The 20132-nt window shown below is 41.3% G+C and overlaps 1 protein-coding gene across 1 annotated transcript in view; it reads right to left on the bottom strand.

The window, feature by feature from the left end:
- SCGN (secretagogin, EF-hand calcium binding protein) overlaps positions 1 to 15024 on the bottom strand; it is a 37506-nt gene extending 22482 nt beyond the window's left edge. Inside the window, exons 1-6 of the mRNA XM_004323137.4 lie at positions 14943 to 15024; positions 13938 to 14008; positions 9783 to 9875; positions 6083 to 6172; positions 1849 to 1905; positions 1466 to 1543 (exon numbers count right to left, since the gene is read on the bottom strand). Of these exons, the coding sequence (XP_004323185.3) occupies positions 1466 to 1543; positions 1849 to 1905; positions 6083 to 6172; positions 9783 to 9875; positions 13938 to 14008; positions 14943 to 15024 (471 nt within the window). The remainder of the gene's footprint in view (positions 1 to 1465; positions 1544 to 1848; positions 1906 to 6082; positions 6173 to 9782; positions 9876 to 13937; positions 14009 to 14942) is intronic.
- Between the last annotated feature and the right edge of the window lie 5108 nt (positions 15025 to 20132).

The following is a 20132-nucleotide window of genomic DNA, read 5'->3' as shown; positions in this document are numbered from 1 at the left end:
TTGTTATTCTCTCCCCCAGGCAGTTTTCAGTCTAATTTCCTTTTTCAGATTATTTATTCTATTAGAGGGTTTCACTGGAACTTTCACTCCTTAGTGCTAAGTACCTATTTACTCAGGATTTCAAACAGCGTTTTGCATGCTGTTACGACAAGTCAACATAGTAGAAAGCCAGATAATTTCCTTGATTGAGACCCTGGCCTGGGGTGTGACTCTGTCCTTGGCATCAGCTTTGCTCCTGTCCAGGCCATTTACAAGGTGTCATGGTCAAGAGCACATTCTTCCTTCCCGGGGCTAATGCCCTTGGCTGGAAGCAGCATTTGGAGGAGTCAGAGTACAGAGAGAGAGCCAGGAAGATGCAGGGTTGAAAGCCAGGAGAGCCCAACTTCCAGTGTAACTGGTGCCTTAGGCTAGGCAACTTAACCTTTCCCAGTTAATCTGATTTTTATAAAACGAGTCTAGGGATTCAACTTGGTGGTGACTTAGTCACTTACCCTTTCCAAGCCTCAATCATCAGATACACAAAGGAGCAGGAACAATGCCAGTGCTATAAAGGGGTTGTTAGAATGAATACAGTATTTGGAAACATCATTTAAAGGCCGAAATAGATGAACCTAGTGGTGCACATTTTAACAGGGATCCGTAAAACTCCTCTCAGTGATGCGCTTCCGTGGCTGTTCACCGGAAGGTTCGGTAAGATGCGTCTACTCAAGAACTCTTTCTATAATAAGTGTAGCAATTGCACAAGTAATCGTAAAGTACTTTTACAAGTAATTTGTAAAAAAAAGTAAAAAAAAAAAAAAGTAAATTGACCTCTACCAGCAATTTCCTTGCTTGTTAATTAAGAAACCTACAGAGTTTGATTGGAATGAAGCCCACATCTGGGGATGGGAAGGGGCTCGGGGGGAGATAAATGGTAGAGAAGCCAGATCCAGTTCAATACAGAGTGTTGATTAGCACTGGGAGAAAAGCATCAAGTTAGGAACTGAAACAGAATATGAGGATGAGTTCACCAAAGGCAGCTTCTCCTACTTCACCATTTTCCAGGGAGCTTTGACGCTGAAAGAGTCCTGGGGTCATGTGGCATGAGGGGCGAGTGAAATCATGACAACAAGGGCCATGACAACCGCTACAGGAAGAGCTAACATGTACCGAACATTTATTATTCCCCTGATGCTCTGCAAAGTGCTTCATATGCATCCACTCACTTGCCCTCGCAGTAACTAGATACTATTAATCTCCATTTTTCAGATGAAGTAAGTAAAGTTGAGAGCCTGGACTGTTTCTCAAGGCCATGGCTAAAGATGGCAGAGGTGGGACACACATCTCCCATCTATCTGATTCCCAATTGCTGTAAATCAACTTGCTAAATGGGTAGAATCATCCACTGTCCCAGACAACGTTTCTGAGCTCTGAGGAGGCAGCGGAGAAGCTGTCCTCATGGAGATCGCATTGCTCGGTTACTCACCATGGTGCCAGCATATTCTTCCAGCTTAGCCTCAGAAATGGCCTTTTTGTGGTGGCGGAAGAGGTCTCGGAGGAAGTTCTGTGACATCAAGAAAAGAGCTGCATTTGATCTAGTGAGCAAATAAAAATCTAAAAATCTCAAGAGGCTGTATTTTAAGAATTGTGATCCGTTTGTTTTAGGAAGGAACTGAAATGCATTTAGCAAGCAATAAATCCAACATACAGTTTCTAAACCTTCTAAACATGAATCAGTTTTTTTAAGTAACAAATTCATATCCATGTTTCTTGGAAACACAGAAATCAATCTCATGATACATACATATCAAATTCCCAGCGATGAGCAAACCCGCCCTTCACCCAGACACAGCTCCTGGCAACACTTACACAAAGCTCAGCGGCTGATATAAAGCCACTGCTGTCAGCATCATATTGGCGCCAAATCTGAAATACACAAAAGCCATTAATCCATTTACCCTCAAATAATTTGGGGTCAACTTATGCTGCTGTCTACTATGGTTCAGCATCTGATAATAGTACTTAACTGGGTGCAACTAAGACTTTGCATGGAGAATTTTAGGCTTTCTTTGGTGACAGCTATTGTTTGGGCAGAACTCACTAGAAATGACTCACTGCATTCGCTTAGAGCCACTTAGGAGGACCACAGTGCACTCACTGAAAGGGAGCTATGGAAAGTTCAAAATGGAAAGATATCAAGGGATGGCCTTCAGTGGGAGGCAATGTGGCAAACCAAGAAACCTTCTTTGTACTAAATTCCTAAAAATGCAGAGTACTCTAAAAAACAACTCTTTACATACATAGCTCAGCGGGCAAGAAAGTGAGGGGACATCTAAGAGGTCTGACATGATAGGAAAACACAAAACAGAAACCAAAGTCTATCCTAGGTACATCTACTGATCTCTGATAACTTAGCCTGTAGCTTTATCAGGAAACTGCACACAAGGTAGACAGGAGACAAATCCTGGGGCCACCCAAGGTGAGAAGTCAAACTGAGGCACCTCCATAAGACTAAAACCCCGAACAGCAATAACCTTCATGCAAAGGTCAACTTCCCCAAAATAAATTGCACGGCAGAAAGGGCCCCTAAGGAATCTTGCCTTTGGGGTCTTGGCTCCAGGTAAAGGGAATAAAACACCTCTGATAATTCCCAGTAGCAAGCCAACCCTTTCATTGGTTTAAGAACAGCATTCGTGGGATTTCCCTGGCAGTCCAGTGGTTAAGACTCTGTGCTTCCAATGCAGGTGGCTCGGGTTCGATATCTGCTCGGGGAACTAAGATCCCACATGCTGTGCAGTGTGGCCAAAAAACCCCACAAAAAACAGCGTTCAGCCAGCTGAAGATACAGTTACTTAAACTGGAAGACAGCACAGCTGAATATTTTTCAGGAAACATTGAACTGCTTTCTTTAGTAAATGGTGTGATTTTGACCACCTCTGATTTTTCCATATCCAAGCCTCACAAGTTAACAAGTTTCCTAACTCCTATACAGAATGAAAAAGTAGGATTAAGTGTTTTTTTTTAATTGACAAATGTTTCATTGATGTGGAATGGGTTTCCTGAGTCATCAACTGCAGGGACCTTAATTCTAGATCACAACTAGGGTCCTGCCTGAATATCCTGCAGGGATAGTAGGAGATGCTGATACTTAGTGAGAAGTGTTCAGAAACATTGCCCCTTTCAGTCCCTGTCACCAACGTTTCTGCCTGAATCTAACCAGGCTTAGAAAATCACCTGGTTAAATGTGATTTATATCCTAACTTTAATGGTATGACTATACCAGAAGAAGAATGAAAATTTCAAATAACAAAAACATTTTAACCTGCTTTTTAATGCTGTTCTCCAAACATTTTCCATCTAACTTATCTTACAGTTTTACTGCAACTGAGCTATTGGTGGGCCAAAGATCTTTATGTGACTACTATATATGCCTGTCTTTAAAGAATGAAAGCAAAAAGGTTTCCAGGCAAACAAAAACAGAGTTTATTACCAACAGACTCTTGGTAAAGGATATACTCCAGGAAGGAGGAACACAAAGGAGGAAAATCTAAGATGAAGAAGGAATGATGTACAAACACAATGGGAAACATGTGGGCAAATGGAAACATCTTGTTAGCATAAAATTTGTGGGGTTAAAGAAAACAAGATAGAACTAATATTCTGGACAATAATGGCAAGTGAGCTGATAGTGTCTTAAGGTCCTGTAGTTCAGGGGGAATATAAAGACATTAAGGTAGGATTTCTTAAAAAATATAGGAGAGTACATAGGTTATAACAAATTTAATTTTAAAAAAAGAATTCAAGAATCCAAAATATTTTTTTTAATTGGGTAGAGAAAGAGAAAGCACTTTTTGACAGAAGAAATTGACAAACTAGAAGGGAGGGAGGAAAATGGAGAAAGTTTTTTTTAAAAAAAAAAAAAGATGGAAATGGCATATGGAACTTTTCTTTTTCCCATTTCTCAAGATTATTCAAGCCTACACAGGCATAACATTTTAATACTTTCTGCTCATTATAAAAGCAAGTCATATTTATTGTACGAAATTACTGAAATATAAAACACTACAATCTTCTGAAATTCCTACCCCAAGATAGTCACTTGTCATTTCTATGTGTTTCCTTTTCATTGTGTTTCTATTATATATGTGACAAAATGAAGGGGAAGTCATATGGCCTGCACACTTGGATAGTCTATTATTTTCATTTAAAATCTTCTGTGAGCATTCTTAAACACAACTAAAATTATTTTGAAAATGTCATTTAAAATCATCTGTAAATAATAGAATAATGATTCGACACAATTGGAAAATACAGAAGTACAGGGAACATAAATATTATCCAAAGTCTTACCCCTAAAAAACCCCAATATTTATCTAGTGTGTATTTACCCGTTGTCTTATTTACATGGGTGTTAGGGTAAATAATTCTTTAAGCAAAGTTAAGATCATAACGCATATGCAATTTTGTTTCTTAACACCATAATGCACTTCCTTCTTGTCATTAGATAGTCTTTGAAAACTTGACTTTCAGTGATGCATAAAGTTCCACAATGGGGTTTTTCTCTCATGAGTCTCCAGGGCCTAGAACAGTTGCTGGCATACTGCAGGGGCACATAAGTATTTGTGGAATGAATGAATTGTATGAATGTATCATAATTTACCTAATTTTTCTTTCATTCTTAAGCATTTATGTTATTTTCAGTTTTAACTATACTAAGTAACAGAAATATTTAATGTACATCATTGTGTAGAAAACTTGTCTGCATCTCTGATTATATCCTTAACATAGATGCTTGGAGAAGTAGAATTATTGAGTCCAAGGGTAAAGATTTTTTTTAATTAACTCTGGATTATGAAATTTTAAAGAATCCTGATTACATTTTTGCAAAATCGCTTTCCATAAAATTATCCCAGTGCGCGTGCCTACCAGGATAGCAAGAGCAAGTCTCAGTGCTTGCTTGCCAGTGCTGTGTCTTTTTGTTGATCCTCTTAAAGTCTTTACCACTTTGGAAGAGTTAGTTGTTTCTAATTTGCATTTCTTTGGTTACTGTTATATATCAATTGTCTATGCATATTTCTTCTGTGAATTGTCTATGCAAGTGCTTGCTCCATTTCTCATAACTTCCACTTGGTCAGAAGATAAATACAGTAGTGCACAAGGGTGCCAAGTTATTATCTCCCAAGTGGGGACCTGGTAAGTCTTTCAGGAATGGGGCCCTGGGTGCAGGAGCTGTCTTGAATCTGCCGCTCTGGCCTTGAAGACACCCTGCTCTGCCTCCCCTGGTCTTTTTTCACCCACAGACAGTAACACCTAGAGGCTGAAAGAGGAGATAAGACGAGCCATCGATTCTGCCTTTTGGTTTTATGCTGGCGCAGCGATTGCAAAGAGATGCCTGCTGGCTGGATCAGCCCTCTAATCAGTTGTATTTTGACCATACTGTGCCTTCAAAACTAGAATCAGTCGCCAACATTTAAAAATAAGTAGTTTCGGGCTTCCCTGGTGGCGCAGTGGTTGAGAGTCCGCCTGCCGATGCAGGGGACACGGGTTCGTGCCCCGGTCCGGGAAGATCCCACATGCCGCGGAGCGGCTGGGCCCGTGAGCTATGGCCGCTGAGCCTGCGCGTCCGGAGCCTGTGCTCCGCAACAGGAGAGGCCACAACAGTGAGAGGCCCACGTACCGCAAAAAAAAAAAAAAAAAAAGTAGTTTCCCATAGAGTCTAGATGCCTAGGCTGCATTCTCAGAAGGCAGCAGTTGGCTGGAGCTCACAGGACTCTGGGCTCTTGATGGGCATGTGCTCTCCAGGTTCCACGGCCCCCTCCCTACCCTCCCATTACATGCCTCAGGTACCTGCCGGGCCCCTCGTCTAAGCCTTCCTCTAGCCCAGGCTAAGGAGTTTGTCAGCTCAGGGGCAGCCCGGGTCAGCACACTGAGAGAGCACATTGGGGCTTGGGGCCAAAGTCCAGGCTCCACACAAGGGCTTCTTTGCATGGTCTTGTCCTTTGTGGGCAGCTCTCCCTTGGGGACTGGGCAGGAGTGGTGGCAGCCACAGCAGGTGGCTGGAATCCTGGCCTCACCCTCCATAGAGACACAACCAAACGCTTACCTGCATAAACTCCACACTGCTGTCCAAGGGGGTTTCCCGGCGAAAGAGCAGAAGAAAGTTTTCATCCTCGGACAAGAACATGCAGGCAAGCTAAAGGAAAAGGGGGAAATAGCAGCTGGTGACACTGGCCGGTGCTGCGTGGGTAAAAGGCATCAAGGAACATATTAGAGGGCAGAAGGGCTTGGATCTCTCAGGATGGAGAGCCCAACACGTAGTTCCGCGCCCTTGATTGTCATTTTGGATTCATTGATTCTTTCAAGAAGTATTGCACCCTTCTAGGTGTGAAACACTATGAGTATCTGTCTTCCATGAGCCTACAATCCAAAATAATAATAATCATCTTTATTATTATTTAATAATAAATGTGTTAGTGCTTAAAATGTTCCAGACCTTATTCTGAGAGGCTCCAATTTTATATTAACAACTCTGCAATTATAGTAGAAAATAAAAATACCCAGTAATTTTTATATGTGCCATGAATTGTTCTAAATACTTACATATGCTAACTCATTTAATCCGAACAACCTATAGGGTGCATAACACATCATTAGTATTATTTATTAGTTAAGGAAACTGGGCTTCCCAGAGATAAGGAGCTTGCCATCATTATGTAGTTAGTAAGTGGTGGAGTCAGGACCTCAGCTAAGCCCACACTTTTAACCCCTGTGCTGTGCTGGTGAGATGCTGTGTAAACAGATCACTTCGGTGCCGTACACAAAATCAGGAATGATGGCTGTCTGGCTTGATTCTTGAGTTGGCTATGGTTTATATTCTTTTATATTATTAGCATCTATATGATACTTTCAGAGTTGGTTCACTCGTGGAAAATTTAACCATCCAGCCGTCTATATGAGCACCAGTTCTACTGACTGACTTCCCTTGCTCCCATGAACAAAGGTCACATGTCTTCCCCTATGTGATGGTAATACTTGTTTCAGCTCATAGGCACGTTTGGCTGAGTTCTTTGCCAAACCTATGGTATTTCAGTGTATACTGTCTCCTTTCTGAATTGTCCCCCATAAACAACGGCCATTTCTTCTATAACCATAGTTCTCCCGGCATCTTGTTCAGTGCTAGAGAAAGTCCAGAGCAAAAGCTTCTGCTAGGTTGTAGGAATGATTAGCCCACACTCCCATTCATATTCTCTAGTTGGATGTAGGTCAGCTCAAGGGCACATCGTGTTAATATCAACTGTCATATATTGAATACCTACTACATGGCAGGCACTGGCAATGTCCTTTTCATCTATCATCTCATTAAATTCTCACACCAATCCTTCAGGTAAATATAAGTATTGGCATTTTAATACGAATGGGAGGCAGCACAAAGCAGTATGTGGTTGGCTTTAGTGTGGATCCTTCCTTCTCCGTATTCACCTATTATTTGATCTTGGACAATTTAATTGATACCTCTGTGCCTCAATTTCCTCATTTGTAAAATGGAGATAATAATATTTATATCCTGGTGCTTATGTGAAGACTAAAAGTCAGGTGAGGCACTATTTATAAACTGTTTAGCAAAGTCCCTGGTACCCATTAAAAAGTTAGTCCGTGGTAACTGCTCTGTGGATGAAGACGATGAACTTGAGGCTCAGAGAGATGAAATCACTTGGCCAAGGTTTCATATTTCACCTGTCGACTTTGTGTTTTTCCTACCCACCACACAAGGTGAGCTGCGAGCTGCTCTTCAGGACTAAGTGTGTTTTCGCATGGGGTGGCACAGGCTGAGAAACCAAATTAAAATGTAATTCACCAGCCCTAAGTCTCTAGAACGCACTCCGTCTTCAGTTTGACCAGAGTGGCACAGAGGAGCCCTGGACACAGATCATCCCCAAGCTTCACTTTGGCTCTTAGATGCGACTCCTTTCCTGTTTTGTTTTGTGCTAAAATAGCTCAAATGTGTGCAGGTGAGCTGATTTTATGTCACAAGTACCTGTAATTGGAGTAAGAGAAATGGCCAGTGGTATAGCAGGAGACAGTAGGAGAGACCTTGCTACTCTTTACACTCACAGACTCATGAGGTTTTCAGGGGACCAAAGCAGTCCTATACCATCAGCTTCTCTACAGACAACCTCAGTTATGCTCATTGGCAGGACTCCATGACAGAATGGTTGGCACGGATGCCAAAGTTTTTGCCAAGTTCCCAATTGCTTCAGGAAGGTCTACCAGTAATTGGTAAGATAATGGCATAGTTTTTCATTATTTACCATGTTTCATTCATTTATTATTAAGTTAACAAATATTTATTGAGTGCCACTATACGCTATGCTCCGTTCTATGGGCTAGAGAATGTAACTGTGAACATGTAATTATGAATACTTTGCTTATTCTACCTTGATGCGTACAATTACTTTTCCATTAATCAATACACTGATATATTTGCATCAATTATAATGCAATTATTGGTTATATAAATAATTTTTGCCTTTTAGTGAAAACTTTGGAAATAGCTACACTCATAAATCTGGAGTTTAGCTTAGTAGTTTTCTGAAAAGGCAGCCTCCTGCTGTGAACATGTCTATTTTTTATAAGAAGACATAATCTTGCCTTGTTATAACTTTTTAAAGAAAAATTACTGTTTTCACCAACAATAATGACTAAGTATGACAGCACTAAGAGACTAGCTCTTCAGGTTTCAGGTCATATGTCTAGCAGGCAGTTTTGTCTATGAAATAAATATCTTACTTTCATAGCAGCTCTTTTTTTTTTTTTTTTTTTTGCGGTACGCGGGCCCCTCACTGCTGTGGCCTCTCCCGTTGCAGAGCACAGGCTCCGGACGCGCAGGCTCAGCGGCCACGGCTCACGGGCCCAGCCGCTCCGCGGCATGTGGGATCCTCCCGGACCGGGGCACGAACCCGCGTCCCCTGCATCGGCAGGCGGACGCTCAACCACTGCGCCACCAGGGAAGCCCCTAGCAGCTCATTTTTATGTATGGATTTATAACTCTATAGAATAAACCTGTATAGATTCATACCTATAAGTGGGTTACAACTTAATCCAGTGCCACTTACTGGCCATACGATGCTAGGAAAGTAACTTAGCTTCCTCATCAGTAAAGTAGAGCTAATGTTCCATGTCCATCTTCTATAGCTACTGTGGGGATAAAGTAACATAATATGTGTGGAAATTCTTTCTAAACTGGAAACCTTTTTGTAACTGGAAGGAAAAATTATCAGGTTAAAGATGGACTGTGCCTGGCGCTGCATGTCTAACACAGTTCCTCGCTTTAGTAGGTACTTAGTAAGTGTGGCTTGAGTTGAAGTAGAGGCGGCTGCTTTCTGTTTTGTTTTTAATGACGTTCACGGACTGATCTTTCCAATCTCCATTGGGAACTGATACTGAACTTTAAACTCATTTATTGTCAGTACGTTTTCCCTTATGTCAAGGTTGAATTTGAACAGGACACTGTGGAAGGAGACAAATATTAGATCAAGTAACTGAAAAGCCTCCAGCATATCAATTCCCCAATTATAAAATAAGTATAAATATTGATTGACCTAAATAAAATGATGGAAGCATCATATACTCTTTGTTATTAAGCTGATGAAAAAGGAAAAGTGAGTACTTCAGAAATGTTATGTAACCCAGCTGCCTTGCAGAGGGTTCTAATTTTCCAATCAAATGTAAAACTTTCATTATCCTTCAGAGAAAATTATAGCCCAAGAAGGTACAGTCAAGAAAGTTACAGTCATAAAAGGTACCTCTTTCATCTGTATGCGACCATCTTTAGAGACATTGTGGGCAGACGTAAATTGTTGTTTCATCTTCTGCACATTTTCTTCCATGACTGCATCCTATAGTGGGCCAGACAGAACCGCATTAAAGCCACTGAGATTCCAAAAATGTAGTTAGGATATCAAATATTCAGAGTATATAGCCTGATAATTATGTTAGTCTAACCTGGAAAGTAAGTTACTTAGCCACTGAAAGTGATCCCACCAAGTTGCACACCAGAGAGAGTGAGAGAGAGAGAGAGAGAGAGAGAGAGATGGAGATTTCTTAAACAAATAACCACTGATCAGAATCCTAACTAGGTAAGACTTGTAGCTAGTGAGCTCCTAAAATATGAATGAAGAGAAGCTTAGAGACTAGACTGTTGATAGAATGAATTTGAACATCATTCTATATTTGGTTGTGACAAAAGATGGTATTGTAATGAACATATAAACTTTCTTCCCAAGAACTCAGAGGTTTTTTTTATTCTTTTCTAATTGGAAAGTCCAGCTCTTCTGGGTCCCCAGTTTGCTAGAGTTTATTCTTTTAATCTTGGTCTCACCAAGGAAAAGAATAATTAGGGGAAAATAATTAAAGAGGAAACCAAAGAAATAATCATTGAACTATGGAAGACGTCACATATCCCTTCCTTGTACAACCTTTTCCACACATTAAATTGTTCTTCATTAGTGGGCGGCAGGGTTATTACAAAGAAAGGTGACAGGTATAATCAACAATGGAGAATGAATTTTGATGTAGGGGCTGAGAGGCACAGATACTCCCAAACAGTGCCGTATTCCTAGACTTCAGACTAGATCAGGTATACTAAATTTATTCTCCCTAATACACTATCCCTGCCAACCAGGTTTCCTCATTTGACACTCCACTAAGTACCGAGAAATTAGCCTCTGTAGTCTTGGCGCCGTAGATTGTGTGGCTTGTATGAGTGTGTATGTGCATCATACAGGAAAATCACCATGGAAATCACGCAAGAAAGTGGGTCTTCACTTTGGATTTCAGCTTGGCCTTCGACCTTTAGTTTGAAGGCACAGAAACTTGACTTCCGTCCTCTCAGACCTCTAACTCCAAAGTCCGTGATTATCCCTTGGACCTAAAGCAAAAGAGTCTAGGGCTCCCTCTGTTGTAATTTCCCATCAGCACCAACCCTGCTCGCCTTGTCTGAGACTCTAGGCCCCAGCAGAGTATTAATCATCTCTGAAGCATTGAAACAGGCCCAGGATGTGCTACAATCTGTACGTGAAGAATGCATACACAGCCCCAGAAAGCAATGCTATGCAACAGACTGGCTAGAGCTGGACCTGGTTCAGAGGCCAGTTCTGAGTATTTGAAAAGACAAAAGGCAGAGATAAGAGGGGGGTGAGTAACAGAAGCAGCAAGAGTAGCCGATGGTTCCATTAGGTCAGTCCCCTCAGAGGCTGTGAGGAACGTAATTACAAGCAGGCCGGCTGCTCTCCAAAACTGACTAGCAGGCAGCTTGCTGTTAGAAATCTTCAAATTCCTTCCCCCAAGGTCTCTGTGACTCGCTAATCAGGGGAGGAAAGTAAAGCTATTCAGGCCTCTGATGAACTGCTTGTCACACTTAAACACCAGAGTGAGGGGCTGCCTGGTCATGGAGGCCCCCCTGCTGCTGCTTCTGTACTCAGTGGAGCATCACTGATTAAAAGTAGGTGTCACAAGTGGTGATTATCCCTCCACGGAGAGGGACATGTCCTCTTGTTAAGGACATACTTAGGGCCTATTCATTTCTCAGCAGGAAAAAAAGTCCAGAATTAGGAACAGTTTCCTTAATCATGCTTGTCCCAGTATCATGGAACGCCCAGTGAAGGTGTCTGTAACTATGTTCCCTGGGGTAATGCCTCAGCATTTTGAAAGGAAACAATGGCAGATGACAGCATTGCTGATTAACAGTTTAAACAGCTTATCCCCTGGCTCCAAAACCTGTCTCCTTTGCCAAGTGCTGAGGAGAGGTACCTGGGGCTACCGCCACAACTCAGCAGGACTGGCCTAATTATATTACAGTCCCCTGTCTGACAGGTAATCACTGTTCCTGGAGGGAACAGAGTGAAAGAAGATGCAGTGTGACTCAGGGTGCTTTTAAAATGCAAGACCCCAGACAGACCCCCAGATGTACTGAAATACCTAAGAGGTGGGACCTGGGGCTTTGCATGTTAACAAACACAGTTAATTCTTAGGCACACCAAAATTTTATCTTCACTGGCCTAAGGACTCTGCATCTTTCCAACCCCTTCACCTCTGGACTCAGGAATGCCTGCACTGAACACAGTTGCACAGCAGACTGGTGAGTCATTTGTTGTTTCCTTTCCTCCGAGGACCATGCCTGTCCATGTGTGAGAAGGTGAGGCCATGGGCCAGATCTGAGGGAGGGGTGATGATAAGATCAGGCAAGCTACGGGAGATGGCATCCACCTTCTCCCTCACTGATGGGAACGATGCCTTTGAAGTCAGCCCAAGCCCCAGAAGAAGGCAGCTCGCAGTGTCTTCAGTCTAGAGCAGACCCCAGTGTTTGAGTAGCCCTACCCCTCATCCCATGACTGAAAATTAGACACTTTCAGTTTCAATAGTGACGGCAACTTTTCTCCTCCTTTAAATCACTAAAGCAAGGAGTTTTCTGAAAAGGTGTGAAGTTCCAAGTCTCTGGGGTTTAGTTTCTGACCATCCAGTTTATTGCAAGACTTTGAATGGTTTTGCCTCCGTCTTTTTGTTTTCCTCAAATACTCCTGTCATGTTTGACAAAATGGCGTCAGACCCATGGGTTCTGGAACGACACGAGCCTTTGCATTTACAGTAGTAAGTGGCAGCAAAGCAGAGAAACAGACAGAGAGATAAGGGAAGGAAAGAGAAAATGAGAGGAGAGAAACTGATAAAAGAAATGAAGGGCAAAGAGAGATAGGAAAGAGAGAAGAAAAGAGAGGAGTGACAATGAGAGAGCTTGAGAAACAGACTGAAGATAGAAAGCAGGAGAAACAGAGACAGGAGAGGGACAAAGACAGATGGAGAGACATGAGAAACAGAGCTGAGAGAGAGAGAGAGAAAGAGAAGTCACAGAGAAAGTCAAGGGATGATGGGAAAAAAAAAGATGATGGGAGAGGAGAGCCATGAAACACAGAATGAGAAACAGAAATGGGCAGAGACAGAAAGAGATCAGAAGAGAGATAGAAAACGAGAGGCAGACGGGCTGCGGGCGAGAGAGGGTGACTACGAGCTCTGTGTGTGGCTGTTAGAGGCAGATGGCAGCCTCTCTGATTCTGATCTGACTGCCCTTCCCCAAGCTGCTTGTTCTCCGCACTGGGCTCCTACGTGAAAGTGTGATGCACTCCAGTATTCTTCCATGTAAACAACTATGGCTGAGGATAAGCTGTCGCCACAATTCGTTTTAAACACTATTATCTCCAGAGCTACTCCTCTTCCCATGTATCCCCTGATGGAGTCTTTACCAGGTTATCCCAGCCCCAGGCTGGTGCGTCTCTGTGTGCATTTTTCCTCTGCTTTGGTACAGGGCTCATCAAAAGGTAATCTGCATCTCTCAAGGCCAGATTTACCGTCAGGGAGGGATATGGACACTGGATGGATTGGTTTACATTTATACTTGGGCTCTGGGAATGTTTATTATTTTCTGGTTTGCCATTTCCTAAGAAATTTGTAACCTTTCTAACAAAATGAAAAATGCTTTTGAATGGTTTGTTTGTGGTTTGCTATCCAAGTAATATTAAAGGCACTAAACACCCAGAGCCTCAAAAGCTCTTAACATCTTTTCCACCTTTCTGAGCAAAGTGAGCTACCTTATCTCTAGGTTTAAATCCATTAGCAGAGACATAACCAAGGAGACGTTCAAAACAGGGTTGTTTGAATCTACAGTTAAAATCTCTGAGTGGATGACAGATGTCACACTAAAAGTCAGTGACCAGCATGTCAAATGCTACAGCTGAACCTCATAAAACCTACCTAAATCCCTCTGTGCTGCTAGGAGAGGGAGAAAAATTACATGCAAGGAAGAAAAGAGATCAGATGCGATTAATAGGTACAAATCAACATAAGACTTGGATGCTTTTTAGAATTCACTAAGAGAACATAAATTAATGCTTAGTGGCACAAGTACTTACATCAGTACAAAATTTCGGCAACATGTGGTAAAAGAAAGCATCCAGCTCCTTCTCTTCTATGTAACCTTTTTCTAAATGCAAGAAGGTATCCATAAATAATAGTCAGTTACACAGAATAACGTGTGACATTTAGTATTTAACACTTAACATCTAAATTTGTTTTTAATCTCAAATTTATAAAATCCCCATGGACACTATCTATTGTAACTCTAATGAAGTGCCGGTATCTACCTCTAGATGACATGGATGTGAATAGCAAATACATATTTGAGAGTCAATGCTTTGTGCTATGGTTTGTACAAATAGTGGGGAAAGGAAAGCTATTTATACATGAATTTTAATCCACAAATAAACATGAGTTTTAGAATAAACTCTAACCCAAGGATTTTGCAGTCTTGGAAAAATTTAAGAGATGTAAGTATTGAATCTTAGTTTGCAAGGTTAAAACGCACACTTTAGATATTTCCTTTATGTTTCTTTTTTAATGAAGACAAAGCAAATGTAAGTAGTTCTTTTCAAGTAGTTTTTTGGGGAGTGAGGGTAGTGTCTTTTTGAAAGCTGATAAAATTCACCCTCTCTTTGAGAGACTGGGGGTTACGCAACAAAGTCATTGAGTAAAAATGAGCATTTGAGTAAAAATGTCATAGAGGGCTGACTTCAGATACCCGAGTGTCAGCCCACAAGCCTCTAATATATAAAATATTTGTCATTATATATACGGTATATCACTACACACACACACACACACACACACACACACACACACACACACACACACACGGGGGGGGGGGGGGGCCGGGGTGTAATTTCAGGTCCCTCCTCCCACCCTGAACGTTCACAAGGTACCAAGAAGTGCAGCTCCAGTATACCAGACGTCTGTTAGGTATACTGCGTTAGGTATATTGCATTAACAGCGCTGGAAGACAACTTTCTGCAGGGAAAGACGTATGGGGAAGAGGAAGCTCTAGGTCCTTTCAGCAAGGCTGTACAGGTGGCTTTACTCACCCTCTGAGTCAAAGCGCTGCCAGACCTGCCAGAAGCCAGCGGCGTCCGAGCGCCCCTGAGTCGGTTCGCGGGTGCTGTCCATGGTATTGACAACGAAGCGCAGGCACCGGCCGGCAAGAAACACCTAGAGAACTTTGATAAGGACTCCTTTACGGTATCTTCTGACACTCTTGCCAGCTTCTTTCGCCCTCTGATTTCCTTTGAGCACCAGTCTGAGGGGCGGGCACGGGGGCAGCTGGCGAGGCAGCTGCTGGCGCCTTAGCGTCGCTGTGCCGTCCCCAAGGCCCCACCGCGGACTCTCGGGGAAACCAGCTGCTGGGAATCCGCCCTGCTCAGGCGCGTCGTCCCTGACCCGCCCCGCGTGCGCTGTCTGTGCTGGGCACATCCAGCGGGGAGCTCTTGTCTGCCTCAGCGCTGTGGGGAAGTGGGGGAGAAAGGATCTGTCTCCGGGCGGTCATGGTTCACTCTCCTTGCCCTTTAACCTGTTTGTCAAACTCAGAGAAAGTATCCCCCTTATGTTTCACTCACCTTCCAAACGTATATCTCAAGGGGGTTTCTAGAGACAGCTCCCCCATTTAGAGGGTTGGAAGGGTGTCAGTGTTAGGATCCTTTGGCCTGATGATTTAGAAATGTCGTGTGTGGGGAGGGTGGGGGTGAGGAGGAGAGGGGTGATAGCGCTGGGGTGAGAAAGAGGTTACCAGTAAGCAAGGAGTCAGCAGGGCGATTACTGAGCTCTGATTGTAGAGGGCATGCACGTTGCAGAGCTATAATGCACTATAAGGACTTGCATCTAAATAGAGATTCTGCAGACCACAGATTCTGTGGTCTAAATCAGGCTATTAAGATGCTGAAGGAAGTTCATACTGTGCCACGCTCTTCCAGGAAAGGATTGTCTAGGGGGAGACATGGTGGCCGACTGCAGAGTTCTTAGTAGAAGTTTAGATGGTTGTGTTTGGCTCCTGAGAACCACACTAAGACCAGAGGAAAAGCCATTTGGAAGAACACAGAGCTCTCGTGATCAGAATTGTTCACAGCTTGACTGGATGTTTTGTGAAATAGTAAGCTGAGTGATACTGATGACTTCTGACCATGTGCTTAGAACCTTTTGTTGAGGAATCTGTAGAAGGAGCTTGGGCAATAGGAGAGTTGGACCAAATATCGATCTTTATGGCACTCTAACTCTGCTATTAACATTTAATATTATTTTTTAAAAGCACATGTACATAAGCCACCTAAATTAGAGTATTTAAAAGAACATGACACTAATGGTCAGACAGTCCCGGGTTAGGATCCCAGCTCCATCACTTACTAGCTTCGTGACCTCCATCATTAGTTCTCATCTCTAAGTCTCGGTTTTCTCAACTGTAGAATGAGGATTATAATAGCTTTGGAGAGTTGCTGTGAGGACCAAAGCCACTCTCAACAGTGCACAATAAATTGTAATTGTTGTGGTCTTGTAGAGGATAAGAGGTGACTATATTGTAAAAAAAAAAAAAAAAAAAAAGTTTAGAGAAAAAAAGCAAAGTCTGAGAAACTGTCACAGCCAAGAGACGTCCAAGAAGACATGATTAAATGAAACATTGAAACATTGTATCCTGGTGGTATCCTAGAGCAGAAAAAGGACATTAGGCAAAAACTAAGAAAATTTGAATAAAAAAGGACTTTAGGTAATAATAATAATAAATTATGTAGAAGCAAACAGGTCTGGGTTTAGGGCCAGCTTTGCCTCTTACTAGCTGTGACATTAGTCAAGTTACTCAAAAGAAGCCTCACTTTCTTTACCTGTAGAGGAAGATAATAGTAGTATTTGACTTGTATTACTATCATAAAGTTTAAATGAAAAAAATTCTTATAAACCTCTAAGCACAGAAAACACAGTAAACATTCAGTGTAGGTTAGCTACTAAAATGATGAATCTTCCCTACATACACATTTGGAAGATGGTGATATAAACTTCAGGATTTTTGAGGAATGTGGCTTAGGTTGAAGGAAGAAAAACAATATCTTCACTCTTGGGGAAAATGTTGGGTACAAAAATTGGAGAACAAAGTAGGAGGAGAAGATAAGGCACTCAGTATCCATATATCCACATATCACATGTGGTCCTGGGAAACTATTGGATATAATGTCAAACATCAGTCAGGAAGACTGATAAATATGAACTCACAAGGTTGGTGACTGTTTTCTGATAAACAGTGGGAAAAAAGAAAACACAAGGCAAACGTCAGCAGTAATAATCAACGTCTAATGTAGTGGATGGTTAAATGATGTTAAGTCACTATGATAGTCTTTGCTGCATACACAGGAATCTTGATTTTCAAGCCTGATGACACACAAAAAATGCTCAGAACATAAGGTTAAGATTAAAAAGCAAGTTACAAAAATGCATGTATTGCATGACCCAAATCTTTAAAATAAAATACATGTTTCTACACATAGGAAAACAATGGAAGAATATACACTAATAATATAAATGATTATCTCTGGAATGGGGAAGAGGGAGAATAATGGGTGACTTAATTTTGTTATCTGTAAATCTTCTATTTTGAAACTTTCTACAAAAGCATATAATGCAAACATAGTTTTTAAAAGTTGTAAAGGTGAAATCTAAAGAACAAGGAAAGAAGTACAGCTACAAGGACTGCTGTTCTTCTCAGAACTCCAGAGCAAATGGAACTTGGACCAATTTCCAGGAGCCTGGCATGTGGAGCTCTCTGGGGAGTTGTAATTTCCCTTCAATGACTCCCTTCCTTTTGTTTTTTTAAATTTTATTCTTTTATACAGCAGTTTCTTATTAGTCATCCATTTTATACACATCAGTATATACATGTCAATCCCAATCTCCCAGTTCATCCCATCACCATCCCCCCACCGGAACTTTCCCCCCTTGGTGTCCATACGTTTGTTCTCTACATCTGTGTCTCAATTTCTGCCCTGCAAACTGGTTCATCTGTACCATTTTTCTAGGTTCCACATATATGCGTTAATATACGATATTTGTTTTTCTCTTTATGACTTACTTCACTCTGTATGACAGTCTCTAGATCCACCCACGTCTCAACAAATGACCCACTTTCGTTCTTTTTTATAGCTGAGTAATATATTCCATTGTATATATGTACCACATCTTCTTTATCCAGTTGTGTGTTGATGGGCATTTAGGTTGCTTCCATGACCTGGCTATTGTAAATAGTACTGCAATGAACATTGGGGTGCATGTGTCTTTTTGAATTACAGTTTTCTCTCAGTATATGCTGGGTCATATGGTAATTCTATTTTTAGTTTTTTAAGGAACCTCCATACTGTTCCCCATAGTGGCTGTATCAATTTACATTCCCACCAATGGTGCAAGAAGGTTCCCTTTTCTCTACACCCTCTCCAGCATTTGTTGTTTATAGATTTTCTAATGATGCCCATTCTAACTGGTGTGAGGTGATACCTCATTGTAGTTTTGATTTGCATTTCTCTAATAATTAGTGATGTTGAGCAGCTTTTCATGTGCTTCTTGGCCATCTGTGTGCCTTCTTTGAAGAAATGTCAATTTAGGTCTTCTGCCCATTTTTGGATTGGGTCGTTTGTTTTTTTGATATTGAGCTGCATGAGCTGTTTGTATATTTTGGAGATTAATCCTTTGTCCGTTGGTTCATTTGCAAATATTTTCTCACATTCTCAGGGTTGTCTTTTCATCTTGTTTATGGTTTCCTTTGCTGAGCAAAAGCTTTGAAGTTTCATTAGGTCCCATTTGGGTTTTGTTTGTTTGTTTTAAACATCTTTATTGGAGTATAATTGCTTTACAATGGTGTGTTAGTTTCTGCTTTATAACAAAGTGAATCAGTTATACATATACATATGTGAGAAATGTGAGAATGTGAGAAATATTTGTAAATGAAGCAACTGACAAAGGATTAATCCCCAAAGTTTACAAGCAGCTCAGGCAGCTCAATATCAAAAAAACAAACAACCCAATCCAAAAATGGGCAGAAGACCTAAATAGACATTTCTCCAAAGAAGATATACAGATTGCCAGCAAACACAGGAAGGAATGCTCAGCATCGTTAATCATTAGAGAAATGCAAATGAAAACTACAATGAGATATCATCTCACACCGGTAAGAATGGCCATCATCAAAAAATCTGCAAACAGTAAATGCTGGAGAGGGTGTGGAGAAAAGGGAACCCTCTTGCACCTTGATGGGAATGTAAATTGATACAGCCACTATGGAGAACAGTATGGAGGTTCCTTAAAAAACTAAAAATAGAACTAACATATGATGCAGCAATCCCACTAATGGGCATATACCCTGAAAAAATGGTAATTCAAAAAGAGTCATGTACCAAAATGTTCATTGCAGCTCTATTTAGAATAGCCAGGACATGGAAGCAATCCATTTGTTTATTTTTGTTTTTATTTCCATTACTCTAGGAAGTGGATCAAAAAAGATCTTGTTGTGATTTATGTCAAAGAGTGTTCTTCCTATGTTTTCCTCTAAGAGTTTTATAGTGTCTGGTCTTACATTTAGGTCTCTAATCCATTTTGAGTTTATTTTTGTGTATGGTGTTAGGGAGTGTTCTAATTTCATTCTTTTACATGCAGCTGTCCAATTTTCCCAGCACCACTTATTGAAGAGACTGTCTTTTCTCCATTGTATATCCTTGCCTCCTTTGTCATAGATTAGTTGACCATAGGTGGGTGGGTTTATCTCTGGGCTTTCTATCTTGTTCCATTGATCTATGTTCCTGTTTTTGTGCCAGTACCATATTGTTTTGATTACTGTAGCTTTGTAGTATAGTCTGAAGTCAGGGAGCCTGATTCCTCCAGCTCCGCTTTTTCCCGCAAGATTGCCTTGGCTATTCGGGGTCTTTTATGTCTCCATACAAATTTTAAGATTTTTTGTTTTAGTTCTGTAAAAACTGCCATTGGTAATTTGATAGGGATTGCATTGAATCTGTAGTTTGCTTTGGGTAGTATAGTCATTTTCACAGTACTGTTTCTTCCAATCCAAGAACTTGGTATATCTCTCCATCTGTTGGTATCATCTTTAATTTGTTTCATCAGTGTCTTATAGTTTTCTGCATACAGGCCTTTTGTCTCCCTAGGTAGGTTTATGCCTAGGTATTTTATTCTTTTTGTTGTAGTGGTAAATGGGAGTGTTTCCTTAATTTCTCCTTCAGATTTTTCATCATTAGTAT

Source organism: Tursiops truncatus, chromosome 10 (assembly GCF_011762595.2).
Source record: "Tursiops truncatus isolate mTurTru1 chromosome 10, mTurTru1.mat.Y, whole genome shotgun sequence".
In the NCBI taxonomy this organism is placed as follows: Eukaryota; Metazoa; Chordata; class Mammalia; order Artiodactyla; family Delphinidae; genus Tursiops; species Tursiops truncatus.
The sequence above is the reverse complement of the archived record's forward strand: the minus strand, read 5'-3'. Positions and strand labels throughout refer to the sequence as shown.